The 21,252-nt window shown below is 42.9% G+C and overlaps 1 protein-coding gene across 3 annotated transcripts in view; it reads left to right on the top strand.

The window, feature by feature from the left end:
- ankrd11 (ankyrin repeat domain 11) overlaps positions 1 to 21,252 on the top strand; it is a 101,451-nt gene that overhangs the window by 61,168 nt on the left and 19,031 nt on the right. For all 3 annotated transcript variants that reach the window (XM_079288185.1, XM_079288183.1, XM_079288184.1), the window contains 2 exons: positions 15,069 to 15,214; positions 18,584 to 18,716. In XM_079288185.1, the coding sequence (XP_079144311.1) occupies positions 15,128 to 15,214; positions 18,584 to 18,716 (220 nt within the window). In that variant the 5' untranslated portion in view covers positions 15,069 to 15,127. The remainder of the gene's footprint in view (positions 1 to 15,068; positions 15,215 to 18,583; positions 18,717 to 21,252) is intronic.

Genomic DNA, 21,252 nt, shown 5'->3' with positions numbered 1-21,252 from the left:
GTCTGTGTGCCGACATTAAAACTATCACAACAGGTGGACAGGAGATGCAACAACCCATAAAGAGGATTTCCAACAAGTGATCGTGCCTTTCTCAACATGCGTACTTCTCTGTACTGAAACGTCATCGGTCTCAGCCCAAGTACTGTTCCAATTCAAAGTTCACATCGAGCCAAGCACGGTCCTAATCCCCGGATGTGGCTCCGCCCATTTTACCGGGGATGCATCGGAGGTGACTTGTCTGTACTTGGGACAGCCAAATATCCCAGAATGCATGTTGCATCAGCAACAGGAAACAATGGCGGAGGAGAAATCACTGGAAGTTGGAACTTACGAAATACTACTGTTAAGTCACAGAAAGCAATTTTAGGATGTTTTGAGGCGAGAAGTTAGTTGTTTAAGCACCAAATCTGTGGTCTGTTTGTCAAGATTCAGCCGATTTTAAACATCTGCTCCGACGATTTCGGAGATGTGAGGTGTTGCTCGCGGGATCTGATCCACATACATATATTTATTTATATATATATATATAATTGTATGTATGTATATGTGTATATATATATATATATATATATATATATATATATATATGTAAATAATATATCATTTTTGATTTTAAATGAAAACGAAAACAGCAGGGTTGTCATATTTAGTTTGATTGTAAAAATACTTTACAGACAAAAACGGGTTAAACTCATGAGACCAGCTGAGGTGGTGATGTCATCAAGTAAGCTGCTGTTCCAATTGTCTGTAGGGCTGCAACAACGAATCGATAAAATCGATTATTAAAAGAGTTGGCAACGAATTTCATTTTCGATTCGTTGTGTCGCGCGATTATTACGCCACTCAATAAGTCACAGAGATGTTTGAGTATAAAAAAAAAAATTGAGTTGAACCATTCGCGCCGCCGGTCTCGCCGGGGGCTATTTGTGTTCATTCGCACTGGACGCGCCGGAGAGGGGGCGTGGCTTATCGCCCTGAAAGCCGTTCAACTGTCCGCCATTAACCATGGAAAAAATAACCTATTTCTGCTTAGTAGGTGTTGTGGAAGTCACAGATATCCCGGGAAACTAAACTAAATATGTTAGGGAGTAGTTACATTTACACCGTCTTACATTTACAACCGGCCCTTTGAGGGCGACCGTGATGCTGATGTGGCCCCAGAGTGAAAATGAGTTTGACACCCCTGGTATAGTGGATTGAAAAGGGAAACGGCCAACGCATTGCCATTTTCTATTAATATATGATTCACCCTTTTCCTGCTTTATCACTATCAGACCTTTTTATTATTATTTTAAATCCTTTCTCTTTTCTCTTCTAACATGAAAACAGTTTGTGTTACCTCTGCGGTAGGGCTGCACTGGGTTATGGGTTAAAGCTTTAATTGGCTAAATTGCATACATGTGTTGATAGCTGTTGTCTGGAGGTGTGTTTGTGTGTCTGTGCACATCTGTGTACAGGCTCAAGCTCAGAAGTGATGCCTTGTGAACAACAATTCCCTCAGGGTAGTGCCTCCTTCAATTATTGCAGTTTCCATTTCGAACAAAGATGGAGAGCTAGAGCGTGCGTACACGCGCGCGCGCGCACACACACACACACACACACACTTATACTAACTCCAAACTGCATGCAAACTGTTAGTGTTGTGCTGCTTGGCTTAAGCATTAGGCCAGGTCGCCTATAGGAGCCATAGTTGACTCTTTATAGTCCAGGTCGAGTTGTATGACCAAACTTACAGCCGAGGGTGTTTTTAGGATTTGACCCTGTGATGTGTGGTCACAGCATGCATGTGTCCTTCCAAGCTATGTTGCTCTTTTACTGGACAGAGAATGCTTTTGGTATATATTTTGGCTTAAATAATTTAGGTTACAATGTATTATATGTAGATTTAGGTTACAATGTATTGTTGGAATTATGAGAGCTTTCACGTCTCTGTGAGTGAACAGCACTGTTTCAATCCACTAATTGGAGCCTTTGTCCAATCTGATGAGTACATGGATTGTTCCATTATGAGTGACTGTGTCGTCATTTGTGGTTGGGGTTCGTTTGGCCAGGCTAGCCAAAAGACTGAAGACTGTTTCATGGCGGTGTAGTCCGATACGCGTAGGACGCATCATTAAGGATTAAGTCCATTGCTCTTTTTGAGGTATATTTGCATTATGATGCTATTATAGTATCATATCAGTGGGAGTGGTCTTACTATCTCTGCTGCAACGTTTGCACTGCGGGAGGCCAGCTCTTGTTATCCACAGGCTGTAGCAGCTTATTTGAACTGAAACGGACTGTGGACAACAAGAGCTTGGAGCTCCACTTACTTTAGCTAGTCTCTGGGTTAAGTAGTCACAAAACACTTCGCTTTAGTCAGACAAAGCGAGTGATAAAGTTCTTAAATCAATTAATTCAGAATCACATAAGAATCTCACTTCTTATGTGAATCGACTTCCTCCTCCAACGTCCGACTCCTCTATTGTCTGTTACTGTGTGTTGTTGCTGGCAATGGGAGATTGAAATCTTGGTCAATATTACACCCAAGGATTACTGCCACCTCTGAGTACATGTGGTGGAAACGCTGCATCGGACTTTAGACTCATTTTGAGCTCATACTCACTTGGATGATGACACTGTAGTGTACCAGAAAGATTCAGCATCACTTTTTATCACATGGTCGTCAGGCTAATCATTACTGAGGTTGCATATATACCTGCATACATATGTGTGTCGATGTATATGTGTGTGTATATACCCTGAACAATCAGCATGTTTTACTGAATATGCACATTCCCTCCACACTGCCTCAGTCTGGCATGGTTTCCCTGCCCCCTCTTTAAGCAGGCACCGCCCCAGCCCTCAGCTGGTTGTGCTCTGCAGTAGCAGGTCTTTCATCCTTCCATCCCTCCATCCGGCCCTGCCCAGTGATTTATAATTCATCTGGGATCCTGCCTCCCTCTGCACCAGGACAGCATTAACATTCAGTTTGGTCCCCAGCTACGCTGCACCCGTGTGTGTGTGTGTGCGCGTATGTGTATGTTGTGCGTTGTGCGTGTCTGAGGAATGATTCCTCGGCAGCGAGGCTCCATTTGGAAAAGGCTGTTGTTGTAGCTGTATGTGTTGATTCTGCTCTGGCTCTGCCTGCGTCCCACTGTTATGGTAGGGATCGGGTTGCTCGTCTGGCTTTCTGTCTGCTGTTGGTCGTCATTCTTCTCTGTCTCCATATGTGCCAAGTCAGCTGCCTGTCCCACCTTTTGGTCCCGGTGTAATAACAGAAAGCAGTGCGGCAGAATGTTACCGTTGTTCCTCAGAGGGGCCTTCCCCAGTACCCCAAAAGACATGACTCCTATTCCCACTAATAGAACCATTTTAATGCTAATTTCAAACACAGAATTTACTACACATCATTAACGTATTGCACCAGTCTAAATATACAAACTCCAAATCAATCAACATTGAGCACAAAACATGTATAGGTGTTTCTTATCTATCCAAAGCAATACATGCATAGATTATGTGCACCGTTATATTTTTCACAGAAAACAAGACCTCCGTTTAGAGATTCTTTTAGAATACTCTTTTGTAATTGCGGGTTAAATGTCATATGAAATTGAAAAATCGCATTCGATTTTATAAAATTTGCTAAAAAAAGAAACGCCACCGCATTATTTGCTAGCCGTTTTCATACACTCAAAACTACAGATGAAGAGTGTAATACTTGAGTTCACTACACGCTGCAATGTGTCCATCACTCGTCCTTGTGCGTGAGAGAGGCCTCCAGCTTGTCCTGCTGGACTTTTCCTTTTCCTTGGTCATTTCATTCTTCTCTACAAGTGTGAACAAGTTGATGTCTGCTGGTCTTGTTCTGACTCGATGACGGACAGGAAAATGGCTGATGTTCTCTATTCAGCGAGCACATTGGATCGGTGCAGTCGAGCAAGCGAACGTGTTCGTCTGTCTGAATAAAGTTGCATTCAGCTGTTGATTTAACTGTTGCTCAATGTGAAACAATGTAATTTTAAGTACAGTATCCGTGCACTCGTCTATTTGAATCACCGTCATAATTTGGAGTAACTGCAAATTGTAATCTTGTGCTTGATGGTCGGACGTTGGCTTTGTTTTATTTTGGATCCTTGATCGTGCCTAGTAAGATGAGGTGAGGCAATGTAATCGCAGTAAGTGAGGAACATGAGGAAAACGGCGTCGTGCCTATTGTGGATTTTTATTGTGAGAGATTGTTATCGTAACTGTAAATTTAATTAATGTAAATAAAACTGCCAAATAAATGTACTCTTAACCCATGCTTTATGTCAATATGAACATGAGTCAAATTCTGAAATTAGCAGAAAGCAGAAGAGTCCAAAGTAAACCAAGAAGAGCGACAAAGTGGAATAACATAGTTTTATGGAGCAGGTTCAAGTAGGTGTTTGCAAAAAGAAAACCTCATGCAAAACAGGATGGCCGTCACCTGCTGAGAGCCTGGTCGTTATCCCGTAAACAGATCTTTAACCATAATGTACAGGAACAAGCGCGGTCTGGACCAGCAGATACACAACTTCTAATGAGATCAAATAGCGGACGAATGACAGATGTCTGCCAGTATCTGGCCCTTTGTGTGAAACCGATGCAGGGTTTTTTTTTTCTGCCAAAAACTTTAATCAGAATTCCATCACAGCATGCAGTCTGCTTCAAACATGGGCCGCTCTTCAGATGCTGGCAGGCTCACATCGCTGTTTGTTTGTGAGACATTATGATGCTCATCTGTGGAAAGGTCAGATCCACCATCCTCGCCTCTCCTCGCTCTCTCGCTCCGTTCATTATCCATCCGGGCTCTCTCTCCCTCTGCTCTGCATTTATTTTTACCTCCTCACGTAATCCTGAATTAATGTAGAGCCTGTCGCCGGGCCTCACATCCTACTACCATACGCACTCGCTTGCACACATGCGTGCATACAACACTCACTCATTCATGTTCTCTCAAGCAGGCACACGCACATTTAATCATTTATCGTCTTCTTCTCTCTGCGCATTCTTTTTGCCGGAGCATAATGATGTAGATCGTAACACGTTGCACACTTTACAATAATGGGCAGATGGGGCGGCCTCATTGCTCAGTGAGCTAAAGCACATAACCATCATGTCCCAGCTCCAAATCTGACCCGGGACCCCTGATGCATGTCATCTCCCTCGTTCTCCAGCTTTTTCTCTTTGTTCAACTGTGGCATAACTACTGAGACCATCTCAAGAAAGATGTTGCTTTTTTTGTTGTTTATGAAAGCTTCACATGAAGGAGTTTGTTCCTCACAGTCCAGATTGCATGATTTACTCATCTCTGTTATTCAGTAATGCGCCAACTTTGAGTCACGGGAATAATGAACCTTTTTATTTGTCGACACTGATCAACACTATCAGCATAGATCACCTATGTCAAATGATTTTTGGAAAGGTTATGTTTGGTCTGATTAGAGGGATGAAACCACTGCACGTAACTCAAAAATACACCAGAATCCCCAAAGTCACTCTATTGGCTGTATAACCTTATTCCTGTTGATTAGCAGTCCTTGTGCAGTCAATTCTAACCACAATATTATTTGGCTGTGGCTCAAGAGATAGAGCTCCACTATTTGGAAGATATTTGGTTCGATCCCGGCTCCTCCAGTCCACAAGATGCTGTACCAAACAATTGCTCCCGTAAGGGTGTGTGTGTGTGTGTGTGTGTGTGTGTGTGTGTGTGTGTGTGTGTGTGTGTGTGTGTGTGTGTGTGTGTGTGTGTGTGTGTGTGTGTGTGTGTGTGTGTGTGTGTGTGTGTGTGTGTGTGTGTGTGTGTGTGTGTGTGTGTGTGTGTGTGGTTGGTTTAGATCCTGATGAGCAGGTGGCACCTTGTGTGGCGGCCTCTGGCATCAGTGTGTGAATGAGTAGAAAGGAGCTATATAATAAGTCCATTTGCCAAAGGCGTTGATCGTATATTTTTCATGTATGCGAGTGCATGTGAACAGTACGTAAGCTAACGTTTCATCTTCAGGAATACGAGGATGAATCGACTTTTATTCACGGCATTAGTAGAATCTCAACATGTTTTATGTTCCCAGAATAACTATCTATTTCTGCAATCTCACACTTTGTCATGGTTATGTGTCGGATACAGAAGCGTTTCAAACATTCGTTATTGAAGAATAGTTTTCTGCTGTCCTGGAAGGAGATTTATTCACCCGTTAGTTCATTCAGTTTTTGATGTAGGACGGGTCAAACCGTGTCAGTCTTTGCCAGAGATGTGTTTTTTATTCAGGCACTCCCCCTCCTCGATCTTATCTTTCCATTAACCACTGAGTTGTGCTACACAGCTTTTTGTTTAATGTGGGATGAACCTGTCCCAAATCTTCCTCTGGTGCCCCTGCATTATCATTATTTATTGTTTTTCATTAACCTGGAATGCAAAGGTTGTCTATTTCTGTTAATATGAAGCGCGTCCACTGGTCGCTATAGCTCTTTCACACGGAGAGTCCACAAGCAAGATCCGCCGAGTGCATTATTTCAGATAGCATGCTGGCATCACGTGAGCCGAAGAGGCGTGACGTTAAACCCAACTGTGTCATCTACTTGTGTGACGTAAAACTGTCTGCTCTCGTCCTCTGCCCGGAGGGTATGGAGCTCCCGGATCTTGTTGTCTCTCCAATTCGCTGCCAATTCTGCCGGTCAGCCGCTAACTGCTGCTGGAGTTTGTGGGGCATGAATCTTCGGGGCATGAACCTGGTTCTGTGTTTCTTGACGGTAAAGACATGCCACGAATTGCTGCAAAAATATTGAGCACTCACGGTTGCTGTACAAAAAGTTTCTCTGTACAGAAGTGTTTCTGTCTTGAGATCTAAATTCAGTGAGCAGCTCAGTGTGGGTGTAGCTTAAGGGCCAGGCTGGGTAGCTGCTTCATGCGTGCTGTCACACAGACTGAGCCTGTGCCAACAACTTCTAACTGGAATACTTACAGTGATAGGAAAGAAGAAATGCTGATGTTGAATTTAAAATAGCAAAAGTATCTCTTTAAATCACCCCTTTTTAGAATATTGTAAGTAGGACACCTCCAAGGCCTGTGTGCATCCCCTGCATGGGAAGACTGGTCTACCAAACACTGTTATTCTCTCCATCAGTCCTGCTTAACAACTCAGTGGGGGGTGTTGGGCAATGTGAAAATAAGGCCAAGCAAACTAGAGAATTGGAGCAGCTAATGTGGCTTCAGCTGATTTATTAAGTGCTGCTGCTGCTGCTGTTGTTGTGTGGACGTAGTGGTGGTAGTTCTGCAAACGTGTTGGATTATATTGCTTGCAGGGCTGACACCATCTGGTCAGTTGGTCCAAAGGTTGGTTGATGTGCTCTTGTTGGACATAATTTAATATTTGCTGGTGTTACTTAACTGCGTAAAAAAGCGCTTCTTAATCCAGTATTTTCAGGGTGAGAGGGAGACAGAGCTCATGTCTTTAACGAAAGGTTACTCGTCGAGCTATTATTCAACAATGAAGAACATCATTTTAACAATTATTTAGCTTAGATCTTCCCACTTCAGTAGACACGGAGGACCGCTCAAGCTGTAGCTGTCCCCCTTGAGAGGAGCTCAAGAGGACAGGAGCTGTCCTTGTCTCTCAGTCCAGACAGCTGTACTAATATATAATGCATAAAGTTGGCAGTTTGCGTGCCTGGATTGGTTGATTAATGCATATTTTTACGAGTTTGGTGGTACGAATTGGCTCTCGTTAAAAAAGAAAATGGTTTAAATCTTGTCCCTAAAATCAAAAGTTAATATGAATAGTGGATTTGGAGAATGTTGAAGAGTAGATGGAATAGTCAACACACTGCTTTTCTTTAGTTGACTACAGCCCCAATTGCTCGATAGTGTGATTGCTACACACCAGTTTAATGTTTTCAGCAATAGTACAGTTTTACTGCGCAACCTCTTGTGTTGTTGTCCTGTCGCAGTGTTCACATGTGCCACATGACTATAGACATATGTGGTAGCTGTGTTATCACAACATGTAGTCCGTGAATGAGTGGAACAGCTTTGTTTTGTCCGACAGTGATCCAAAGGTCAGAAAGGGATTGAATCCTCATTGCTTAAGGTTGATATATGCAGAAGCGCTCGTCTATCAATAGGTTCTCTATCTCTCTCTCTCTCTTCTCAACTCTTTCACCGGCTTCTCTGATAGGCCTGCATCTGTCTCATCCCAGAGTTGCTAGGCAACAGGCATTTCCATGTGTGCTGTGGCAATGTGAGAGAGAGATGTTGAGAATAGAGAGAAAGGCAGATGAGAGAGAGAAGTACTCTGAGAGGGGGAAGAAATGAGAATGAGTCGGAGCACTGATGAAGCTGAGGGATTGAGAGGAGGGAGCCAGAAAGCACGAGATTGTCTCTGGCCTTTCCTGCAGCCTAGCTGCATATATATATATATATATATATATATATATATATATATATATATATATATATATATATCACACACACACATATGCGCAGGTCTGCCACTATCTTTGCGAGGTCACTGGCAAAGACACCATGATTTGGCAGGCGGGCAGCAAGCACTGAGCGGCTGTTGGATGGAACAGAGAGGTGTAAGGGAGAGTGAACGTGCTCAGAATAGAGAATCTGACCAAGTGATTGGATTCCTCCCCACATCTCTCTCTCTGCTCCGAGAGCCTTTTGGATAACAGAACCACTCCCACTCGCTCACATTTCAAATACATGTCTGTCATTTCCAGATGCCCTTGTGTGTCAGCTGCTGCTCATATCGACATTTAACCGTGCTCACTTTTATTAAGTAGGAAAAGAAATGATAGCTCGAGATGTTGTACCATTTTGTTTAACCTCCTTGTTCGCTGAAAATGCAAACCAGGAACAATACCGTATAGAGTATGTAGGCTAGCATGCTAAATGCATATCTTTTATAATTCAAAAATGGATCTCCACCCTCAAGAAGTACAGATACTCACTGTTCTTTGATACAACGCTCCACACTTTTTAAGCACACAGTTCTGTTCTAGCATAATGCATCTTTCCACTCAGCGCTTGTGTGTGTTAGCACACGTTTGTGTGTGTGTTCATGTGTCGGGGCTCTTCTTTCTCTACACGGGTTCATAATGAAGTGAATGGACCCGGGTCAGGGACTGAGCCGCCAGGCTGGGCTCCGGTTGCCAGGATACAGCAGTCGAGCCCGGCCGGCTTTATTGGCATACTAAACAAACAGGCTAGCTAGCTGCTAGCTGCTGTCCTACTGTAGCCCATTCTCCTGCTGCTGCCACAGGCGCTGCAGGGTAAACACATGCATAACCTGGATGAGATGGTACCACTTTAGTGTTAAAATAACCAGACAAATGTATATTTTATATATGCGTGTGTTTGTGTACGTGTGTATGTACTGTGTCACATCACAGTCAAAATCAATACAAAATGACACCCTTCAGTACGAGTTCAAAGGAGTTGATCATGATTTATGAATGACAAGCATTTTATCAACAAAGGGCTTATGGCTCGATGTTGATACCTCAGTTGTTGGTGTGACGTAGGGCTGGGCGATATGGCCTAAAAAAAAAATCTCCGATTTTTTTACAAAAAATCCGATTCACGATTTAAATCGATTTTTTTCCCCCCAAATTTTTGCAGATGACAGAAGCTGTTGAAAACTATTTTTTATTTAATTTTGTGATGATTTTCCCAAGTAGGTTGATAAAAATAAAGTGCAAACAAAACCTGAACATTGTAGAAAGGTGCCTGTAGTATACAAAAAGTATTTGGTCACTCTTTTGTTTCCCTGAATCATTTAAATATAAAATTAAATTAAACATAACATTAAATGGCATTAAATAGTAGCCTTCCATTGTAAACAACTGTGCAAATGTAACTTTTTACAGTAAGCTTTTCTAACTGAATACACTGATACAAACACAGCATGAAATAAAATGTATGTGACCCTTTAACATTCACATTTTCAAAAGTGCAACATCTGATCTAACATCAACATAACATATTTTGCACAGTAAATAAGTGCATGTAAACAAAATCAAGTGCATTCACAACATAACCAACAGTATTAAACAGTAGTGCATGTTTTTTCTAAATATTTTTTGCCAGGAAGACAAGCCTTATCTACTACCTCTGGCTTCAGGCATGCACGGTGGCATGTAACAATGCCCCCCCACACACTGAAAAGCCTCTCAGAGGGGGCACTTGTAGCTGGCACAGAGAGGTATTTCTTTGCTAAAGTACTTATCCTTGGAAAGTTAAGTTGGTGACGCTTCCACCAGTCAAGTGGATCGGTGTCTGGGTCAACCTGCTGGACCACAGGTCAGTTGTTGCGGAGTAGAATGACATCCCCTCCAGCTCCGCAGAGATCCTTTGGCGTGTACTATTGTACAGCCGAGGCAAGGCAACGTCAGAAAAATGTTTACGGCTTGGTAGCACGTATCTGGGGTCCAAAGCTTTGAGAAGGTGAATAAACCCCGGCTTTTCCACGGTGTATATGGGCACCATATCTTTTGCGATATACATCGCGACTGCATCCGTGATGGCTTTCCACCGGGCACTCTTCTTCTCATGCGGAGTACAGTTGGTGAATGTCTCCAAAATGCTGGGTTGTTGTTGTGAGGTGGCGGCGGCGTCGCTTGTGCTCCCGCGGTCCTGCTCCCTCCTCAGGGCAACAACACCTCTCCCACTCGGCAGCATGCCTCTGTTTGAGGTGCTGCATTAAATTTGTTGTGCTGCTTGATTTTGTAGCAATAGCTTTTAGACAGACCTTACATCGTGGTGCTGTTTGTTCTGTGTCAGATGACACGAACCCGAACCATTTCCAGACCACCGAAGACACATTCTTCCCTCTCTTAAGAACGAGAGCTTCACTGCTGGCCGCCATTGTTTTCGTTTGTAAACAATGCGCGCGCACTCTACTACGGGAACCCAACGGGGGGGAGGGGTGGGGGCGATTTTCTCGATTTTCAATAAAACACATCGCCTTAAAGCACACATTCGAATTAATCGATTAAATCGATTTATCGCCCAGCCCTAGTGTGACGGTGATAAATCAGTTTGGAGTGAGAGAGGTTGGGGTAAAGTCATTTTTGCACCTTTACATGTGTTGTGTAATTAGTCAGGGATAACTGAGGGAAGACATTGGAAGCAGACAAAATATAAGTCTTTTGTCTGCAAAGAGGGGTAAAGAAATGTGACGTCTCTGCTGAAGCAAGGTTGTGATTTTTATTATCTTGCCTAAAACTTATAATAGTGTAAAACTATGGGGGATTCTGAATCAAAACAACAAGCTGTGTCGGTATCTGTGGCTTCCACAGGACAGCTACTGTTTGTAGCTTTTGCTTTAAGAGACTTGAAAGAGTTTTTAAAAAGGAGTATTAACAACACTATTATGTGCAGAATGTGAAACAAATGGCAACCAACAACATTTGCTTTTGAATGACCCACAAAGCACATTAAGCCAGTTTTTAGCTGTTAGGATTAGCTATCAACTTCAGATGTGTTGGATGGTCACTAGCACACTTGGAGCTGTGTTTCAGTGGAAGTTTAGATTTTTCCATTTTAAGTATCTTTGTGGCAGTGCGGATTGGTGTTCATTTTAGTTGTTTCGTTGAGATAAAGGTGCACCTGTATTATCCATCAAAAGATATTTCTTAGTCACCGTCATTGTTAACCAACACCGAGATCAGTTGACTGACAGCCAGGGAGCGTGCTGGTGATATGTGTCTGCAAACTGCACAACACACACAAACATGAGCACGGACAGACGGACAGAGAGCAGCATGCCCATCCCTGTATGCAGCTGCTGTGTTGCTCAGCTGTCGGTGTGTAAAATGTGAGGCGTGTTTCTGTGTGGGGAGTCATGAGTTAGGAGTGGCACAGAGTTGGAGTAGACAGCTACTTTTCATCTCTGCACATGCACCTTCACCTCTTTCACAGGGCTGTGCATCTGCATCTTTGTGTTTTCCCATTGCTGAATGTCGTTTCCCCCATATATAATAATAATAATAATAATAATAATAACAATATAATCAACAGTTCATGTTCTAGCAGAATTGCTTGCCGTGCTAAAAACCTGCATGGTAAAAATTGGTCCATGCGCCCTTCAGGTTTGAGATCATAGTTTTGAACGTCTGCCGATAAATTAGCATTTGTCTTCTTGAACGTAGCGGTGTGTAATGCTTTGCACTTTCGTAGACTAACTCTGGTAAAAAATAGCTTGTGTTCATCCCAGGATGTTACACCATACAGTAACAGTATTTTCAATTATAATATTAATGTTTTAAAAGGAAGAAACTCACAACCACATGCACTATTATTAAATATGGCTGCATTTACATTTGTTTACATACACGTCTTCTTATTGTACAAAGCCTGAAATAGCATCATTGAATCACTCTGGAGGCCACTGCTACTTAACTCAGCTAATAGCTGAATAGCTGCTTGTACCATAAATTGTTTTAACTGAAGAATTCACGTTTGTTGTCGATGGCCAGTGCTCATTTTACACGACGAGTTTCACTAGTTGCTAGACACAGCCAAGAGGTGATTTCAATCATAGCATGTCTGTTTTTAAATCACTACATATTGTCATGTTTGAAGTCAGACCTTCTTGTTACATTTCCGAAATCAAGTGAGCTGCTACTGTAACATCCTGATGTAAGTGTGCTTGTGGTGTGTGTCGGTGCATCTGTGAGTGTGCATAGAGTATGCTGCAATATGCTGAAGTGTTGGCCTCTATCTGACCGCAGAGGGAGTGGCTCGGAGTATAGAGAGGATGCTACCGGAGGATGAAGAGAGAAAGGATACGTAGAAAGAAAGGTGTGTGTGCAAGGGAGGGAGACCGGATGGATAACAGTACTGGCAGGTCCCGTCCTTCATTTGGAAGAGATGGCTTCTCTGGCTCACCTCTCCTCACTTCTTTCTGCAGTCCTCATCTCCATTGCCAAGTTAACTGGACGTCATGCGTCAAACATTCAAATCTTCCGGGGTTGTTTCTGGTGTCGAGGCATGACTGTTATTAGGAGTTTTGGCTATGGTCAGCAGACAATAATCTATCTGCATCGCTGTTCTCCATGTGCCTGCTCACCATAACTTTGCTTATTGCTCCATAAGAGAAGTTTACGTTATAAATGGGGCCGTAGGCCTATCGAATGTATTTTTGTCAAATTTCCACGTTATGAATGAAACTGCGATGCTTTGAACTATTTGGAACAGCCCAATTCATGGTTCTGATTGGATTGTGATTTTGAAGATAAGATGATGGCCTGGTGTTAAACGCATCACGATGCTGTGATGTCGCACCGAGCACAGACACACGGACTTTAGATACAATGCTCACACTCTTTTAAATGCTTCGTCACGTAACTTCAGACGATGCGCCACACTGCCCCCTGGTGATGGGATCGCCTATCAGCGATCTTGAGCAGCTATGATTGGACGATATGAACGTAGAAAGGATCGCCCGACCTTTATTTCATTACACATGTCCTTGTAAAGGCACAAAGTATATTTGGTAAAACAATATGATGAGAAACTTAGTTTTCATATACTACGTGCTATTTTTGTATATTCACTCACATACAAATACACAGATGGAGTTAATCAACACTTGACTGGACGAGACACACTCAGAGAGTCACAAGGTTAGCAGATGTTCTGTATATTTTGATTGGGATGAAATTACAAAAGGAAATGGGGCCTGTGGTTTTTGAACAGGGTGTCCTCTCCTTTTGTGCGTCTTGTGTGACCGCTTGCTTGCAAACATCATTTTCTTGTGTTTCGCATGTCAGCTGAATGTTCTAGAGCTATAACTGCCCATCATCGTAGTCCCAAAATAGTGCAGAGATTGTTGTTCTAGAAGTCCAGCTGACTCAGTTTGGTGTGTGTGTGGTTTGTTTATTTCTGAGAGTAATCAACCTTCCTGTTGCTTTGTTTGGTATGCTGAGAGGTGGGAGTTTATGGGAGGTTGAAGCAGGAGCCTAGCAGTAACAATGAACCAGAGGAGAGAGGAGGGGGGCTGTGGTTTGCTGTGTTTGCTCATGTCTCTTTCCATACACCAGTAAAAGAGGGAGCGCTACATCCTCTGTAGCTCCGTACCTCTCTGGTTGGCTGGCTGGCTGTCTTGACTGGGGGGGGGGGGGGATATAAATAGCAGTCTTTTGAATAGGATAACTGCAGAGGGAAGGGAATGAGGGTGGGGGAGTGGAGATGGAAGTGGCGCCAGGGAAGATAGGATTGCCAGTGTCTCAAAGTAGAGGAAAAAAAACCGCTGCAGCCACTCATGGTCTCATCTGGTCACTCACTCAGTCACAAGGATGATCATACTCGGACGCACTCAGAAAAAACAGTGCATTATGGAGGAGAGAGCTGAGGGATGAAATGTATGATTAATTCATGGCCCTGTGCGGCAGAAGGCCTCTTTTCAGGATTGTTTTGTGTACTTGCACAGACAAGTGTGCTCTATTCACTAAGTTCATGATAAAACCAATCACTCATAGCAGCTAGGTTTCTGGTTGCAAGAAGGCGATGATCCCTCTTACTATGTAGGGATGACATGATTGAGAACAGGGTAACGCCCACAATTACAAGGGGTGGCTAGCTATGACGGTAAGTAGCTGTTTGGGTTTTTGTCGAGACGTGCCAGTCACGTTCCTGAAGAAATTCCTCAGCTGTTCCTAGCTCTGTCTGTATCCCACATTGGAGTTATGCAATATCTCACATGGTCCGTCCTGGTGTTGTATCTAAACTCCAGTATATGACTGAATCGTGTCCCTCTGCTGCTTTTTAAAGGGATTGCAGTTTCTCTTGCTTTTTAAAATAAGCAGATGCTACCGAGCATAGTTTTTAGGGTATTTGGGAAGACCTTGCTCACCAACAGATAAGCTTTTTGCCTCCCACAGCTGCACCTCAGCCTGCTGTCCTCCCTCTCATCGTCTCTTTCAGATCAGGGTTTAATGGTTGAAAATCGAGTGCTTGATGTGCCGCTAATGGCTGCATCGCCTGGCAATGTGTAAATGTGTTTTCAAAGAAACGTAGTGGCCAGTTGCTAACCTTTTCTTCTTTCCCTTTGTTCCAGACGGTTGATGACGATGCAATGGCAGCGTGAATGAAGCTTGGCGTGGGGAGAGCTGAACGATGCCCAAAGGTGGGGGATCTAAAACCCCCCAGCTGGACCACTTCCCACTCAACACCGACATGGTGGAAAAGCAGGGTGGGAAGAAGGTAAGACTGAAAAAAAGCCTACAGACAAACACACCATGCACAATAACCAAATGTTTGTGTACACAACATGTAATGCCAACTGCTGGTTGTCCTTGAAACTTGACACTGAACCACTACATCTGACCAACAATTTCAAAACCTTGTAAGGCCTCACAGACGGTGGGAACGTAGGCTAAAATAAATAAGAAAATTTGGTGACTGCCGCAAAGAATGCAGTGTTTGTGTCTTTGAGATTCAGGCAACATGAGGCTGAGTTCTGAATTCCTCAGCCAGATTCAGAGGCACCTTTGGGATTCGACAGCCTTGCTGACCTGTTAAGAAATATTCAGTCTTGAAACGCAGGCTATGAAGGCAGCGTCCCCTGAGTTTGACACTGGTACAGCCGTGTTGTTTGCTGTGGATTTAAGTGGTAGACGCAGCTTGATGATGTCATGGGTGTGTGCCAACTGTTCGGATATACCCGGAGCAGCGACTAGAGGCGAAGAGAAGAGAGGTACAGCTTATGCAGGCATAGGTTTACAACCCTCTGCAAAGGATTGCATCAGACTCTGGCATGGATTGTGCCAACTGTTCGGCTATACCCGGAGCAGCGACTAGAGGCGAAGAGAAGAGAGGTACAGCTTATGCAGGCATAGGTTTACAACCCTCTGCAAAGGATTGCATCAGACTCTGGCATGGAGGGAGGGAGGGAATGAAGCGCACAGGGGTGGGTGGAAAACGGAGGGAGGCGAAAAGAGCAGGCATTGCTAGGAGACCATCAAACAGGGTGTCTTGTGAAGGCAGATGTGAGGAAAGTCTCGAGTCAAAGCTTTCTTTGAATTTAACTCAAGAAAAAAAAAGAATCCAGTCCAACTCTGGAGATAGACTTTGTAGATGTATACCATTTTCTACCAATGCAATTTAGCGCTACATTTGCTGTTTTATTTTACATTTTTTCTTCTCTTAAAGAAATCACTCGATTGCTTCTTGTTTTTCCCCGCTTGGATTGACTGTAGCTTCTGCACACGCTCTGATGTGTACATCGTGCTTTTGCATGAATTGTGTGTTTCCTGTGTGTCGCTGAGCGGAGACACAGACTGAGAAAGAAAGGGAGAGAGATCACTGTAGCTGACACTGTTTGTCTCTACTGTACCATGACATCATGGTCTTATGACTGGGGTGGGGCAGGGCAGGGGGAGGAGTTCAAAGAGTCGACACATAATGGAAAAGCTGCCCCGAGGACAGAGAGAGACGAGCAGGGGACAGAGTGATTTGGTGAAATAAATGAGTGCGTGTACTGAACATCACATCTGACCTGCTCCTGCATCTCCGCTATGAGACCTCAAACCCTCCGTACATGAAGCATACTGGACAGCTTGACCTTTTTATATCAAAATACATTTTGGACTGAGCAATTTGACAAATGTAGCAGGAATTCCCAACAGAGGGAATCCATGGCTGGTGATTCACTTCTCACTGAGGGATTAGTCCTGTAATGTTTATAACTGTATCTGTATTCTACAAGCACAGTCTTTACCTGAAATGCTGCAGGATGGACTAGTGTTTATAAGGGAGATGCATTTACTCTGCATGATAAATAGATCATTAAAAAATCAAAAAAGTATTTGGTTGGTAATTCATTTGAATAAAGATTTACATTAAATGAATGACTCATTTTAAATTCGTTGCATGGCCTGTGTTCCAGCTTTGCTTTGACCGTGCTGTGTTGCCAGACAGCTCTATATGTGGGGATATGTATTTGTTCTTTGCTGCTGTGATACTCCGTTCTGTCATTCACTGAAACGTCTGGCTCTCACTCACTTCTCCCTCCTCAACCACACAATTATTCATACCTGCAAACTTCTCGCTTTTCGGCGAAATTCACAGTTTTGAATCAAAATATATCATCCACGTGGATCGTGGAGATTCGTAGAGATTTTTTTTGGTGTCGAGTCTTGGCCAATCAGCATTAAGATGTCTACAGCGTCTTCATTTCCCTCCGTTAAAGTTTAAGTTATGTTCTGTACCGTAACAGTTCAGACTTGCTCGGTTAAGGATAACGTACACTGCATGCAAAACTTTGCCAACTGCTAACTTTCGTTATTATCGCAATTTAGGAACAAAAACGTAACGGGAATTATCAGAAAGCCTGCAAGCAATAATTTGCACAGTAGGATGTATTGAGTGTTCCGTTTCTGGCCTGGGCATTCGTGGTAAATATTTTCTGAAAGAAAGCCTCCCGCTGAGAAGTGCAGCTCTGGCTGTCGTTAGTTAAAGAAATGATTGTATTATAATAGTATATTATTATTCTATTATAAGTGGCTTCCAAATGCTTTTAGCCATGTGTGCTCTATATGCTACATACAGTAAAGGATATATATATATATATAATTATTTGACCTCTTGCCGATTTTTGTAAGTGCCCACTGACAAAGAAGCTTAGCCAGACTCTCATAGAAAATCTGTGGAAGGAGCTGAAAATTCGAGTTACCAAGTTGTTAACGTTAAACCGGAACACAGGTGGATGGTTGCAGGTTGTTTTTTTAACTCAAAGTAGAATGAGGGGATTTCGTGGTGATAACTTTGGTGAACATGAAAAATGAGGCCCGGATGATACTGATGAGATGATGAGGTCAAAGAGCTGAATAATAAATTTGTTTTTTGCTTAAAGTAAATATCTTATCACTTAAGTTTCTTCTCAGAGTACACCAGAATGCTTTTAAAGCAATGCAATCGTAAAATGAATCCTCTGGGTTTTTGGATTGCTGATGAGACAAAATAAGCAATTTGAAGAAATCTCTTTGAGCTCCAGTTACTTATGGTGAATCTATTGATTAGTTGATAAAAAAAACCGATTGATATGTCGATATTTATCATAATAAAATATGTAATTGTAACCCAGCAAGAATTCATGATAAACATATCCAGACTTTTGCCGCGTCTTCTCAGCTATTAACTGCTGTAAAGCCTCTGGTCAGGTTAAGCAAGTCACTATCGGATCTCAAGCACACAAGTATTCACATCTGTTGGTAGCAGATACTCTTGGGTTTGTGATTGTTTCCAGCAGCTGTAGACCACAGAGCCGAGTCGGCGTCGGCTCAGCCGCCTCTCCCAGGGCTCCCCGGCTCTTTGCTCTGGAATCTAGGAAGAATCTAAATGGAAAAGTTTTGCTCCACGAAGCCCATAATAGTTAACAGTCTGGGCAGAGAACGGCACAGACTAAAGCCGCAGCTAGCTCATATATGACTGACTGCATTAGCCTACGTCTCTTTTTGAACTCCTTTAGATGTTTAAATTAGTCCCTTTTTCTTCATTCTGATTTAAAGCTGTGTCAAATCTGACCCATGTCACTTAAAGTTCCCTTTGTGTTCTGCTTTGCCTCTTTTACAGGATAAAGTGTTGTCAAATAAGACTCCCAAATTGGATCGCAGTGATGGGGTCAAAGAGATGAAAGAAAAGGCCCCTAAAAGGAAGCTGCCATTCACTGCTGGAGCTAATGGAGACCAGAAAGATTCTGACTCAGGTAAGAGCACACACGTAGACTTTGCTTCTACTGCATGTGACTTTGAAGTGGCAATCAAATGGGAGTTACATCACATCCACTCAAGCTTGCAGGAAGTAGTTATGCGTGCTCTGTGAAAAGAGGGGCTGGGCTTTGTGAGGTGAATGGGCTCCTAGCTCCAGCTTCAAGTCAGCTTGTGAGTCCGTGGAAGAACCGAGGAACTTGTTCCTACAGTTGCATTCTGAAAGGAGAGGAGGACCACACAAACTCATGATCCAATTAAGTGGGAGTTTGTTTAACGCGCTGGACTGACCAGGTCCGGCTTTTGGTAAGGCTCCGGCTTTGTGTTTTCTTTAATTAGGGAGAGGAGGACTACTGCTCATGCTTGTTTGGCTTTGGGCTTTCAGGGTTCAGGATTTAGTTTGTTGATAAGTCCATCAACGGATGCTTTGGAGACGGCCTTCATCATCCACGCTGGCTGGGTCGCTATATTGGTTTATGTTCTTTGATTCTACTTGAAAAAAAACGAGTGCAGAGCTAAAAGCATGCCTGCTGCAACGGATGACTCTCATGGTTTGGGTTCCAGTAAGATTGGACATGTATTATGTAGACACATGGGGTTGTTTGTCATTGCTCAGTTTGATTGAGAAGCTGTAACTTGTTTTATCTTGAATCTCTGTAGTTTGTGTACCTGTCGTTGCCTTCTGCTAGATTACTTTAATGTTGCAAGATTATGTAGTGTACCGTTTGTTGGGGAATTATATACACTTGTTGTATATTATATTATATTATTATTCTCACTAGCTGGTTTGATATTATTCACATGTTTGCTGTGTTAGGCTCGAAGAAACCGTTTTACTGCACCCCCCTCAGTAAGGGGGTATGTGAACTCTCCCCTGAGGGAACAACAGCTGGACGGTCTATTCATATGCTGATAGCTTGAGCTCTCCTTGGGTTGGGCTGTATGGTCTTTCAGCCCTTGACTCTCAAATTTACCTCCATGTGTGCAACATATTACAAATGGAACCGTCTCTCAATCGTTTTTCATGTTTACAAACTGTAGAAGCCAGGAAGTTTCCAGGGCTCAAGCCACAGCACAATTCTCACAGTTTACACAATCAAGTTGCTAGCATCTGTCTCTCATCTTGGTGCTCAAAGGATGTATTTCATCACATCGGCAAGATTTGTTTTGTCTTAGCGGTGGCTAGCCTAATAATTCAAGTGTATTTTCTCTGCTTCTATTTCAGCTTGGGGTAGTGTGTTTGCATCCTTTTCTGCTCTGCATATTGAGTTGTCTCTGCATATGTCTGTGTTTTACAGTCCGACTTTGTTGCATGGCCATTCAAGCTCTAGCCTCAGTGTCTAGCCTCTTTGCAAAATGTAACACTTCACAACTCTCCCCCCACATTCCCCACACTCTAACCATACCCCATTATCAACTCTCCAGTCCTCTGTGGCTTGAGCTGATGGAGGTGACCATGGGGTATGGTAGCATATACCAAAATATTCTGCAGCCATGTTCTTGGCTCAAACTAAGGAGTCATCCACTCGACTATGTTTTCTTTTAAAACCGTGTTTAAAAACAAACAATATCCATCTAGACGCTAGGCATAAGCGTTACAAAAGTAGTGAGTATTAAAACCAAAACGTAGTGGTGTGTAAGCAGCCTTCGGGAAATGCTTAAGTCTGCCAAAATATTGCAAGTCAATTTAGAACAGTGTTGGATGGAATTTGCTGGTATTGTGTTTTAAATGCTAATATGTTACACCGCAGATGCTTCACAACAAGATTCTCTCCAGTGTAGCTCTTAAATACTATCAAGTCAATTTCCTACATATTTGAAATGGGTCATAGCTTTGCTATTTGGAGGTGTGTTAAAATGTAGTGTTGGACATTGTCTTCAGAGGGAATACCAAATATATCTGAAAGATCAACTTTAGCCTGAGCTTGGGCTATAATGGCAGTAAAGCATTGCTATTAACTAAGCCTCCAATTGGCCCCTCGCTAAGCCCCGCCCCCGCTGTTACTCTGTTAAGCTGTTCGAGCTACCACGTCAACTCTGCTTTTAGAAAAAACAGTACTTTCAGAGAAGCAGACAGAAGGGTCTTCGATATACATTTGAAGGATATATCCAGGAAGACAAACTGATTGAGCAGCAAAAACAGGTTTGGAAGATAAATGGAGACGCTAAAGGATAAAGTTACAGATCAGTGTAAAAGTGAACCACCACATCACCCGGCGACCGAGATAGAACACAATGAAATTAAATAAACACTGTTGCTGTAAAGCCAGGTATCTTTATTCCCTGTTACAATCATTAAAAAGCAGTATGTGTAGACATTCAGTACACCTTCACTAGCTAGCATAGCATAGAAGTGCTAACGCTAGTTAATGATGTGCTAATGTTAGCGCCACAGGATTTCACATAGAAATATAACGTTTTAGAAAAATAGTTCTCTGTCCAACCTCTCCGGGTAACAAATATCACTATTGCACAACGTCTAGCCATGGCTAGTGTGAAATCTGAAACGATTGCACGAGAGTCTATGAAGCACTA

Source organism: Melanostigma gelatinosum, assembly GCF_949748355.1.
Source record: "Melanostigma gelatinosum genome assembly, chromosome: 2".
NCBI classification, from domain to species: domain Eukaryota; kingdom Metazoa; phylum Chordata; class Actinopteri; order Perciformes; family Zoarcidae; genus Melanostigma; species Melanostigma gelatinosum.
The sequence above is the reverse complement of the archived record's forward strand: the minus strand, read 5'-3'. Positions and strand labels throughout refer to the sequence as shown.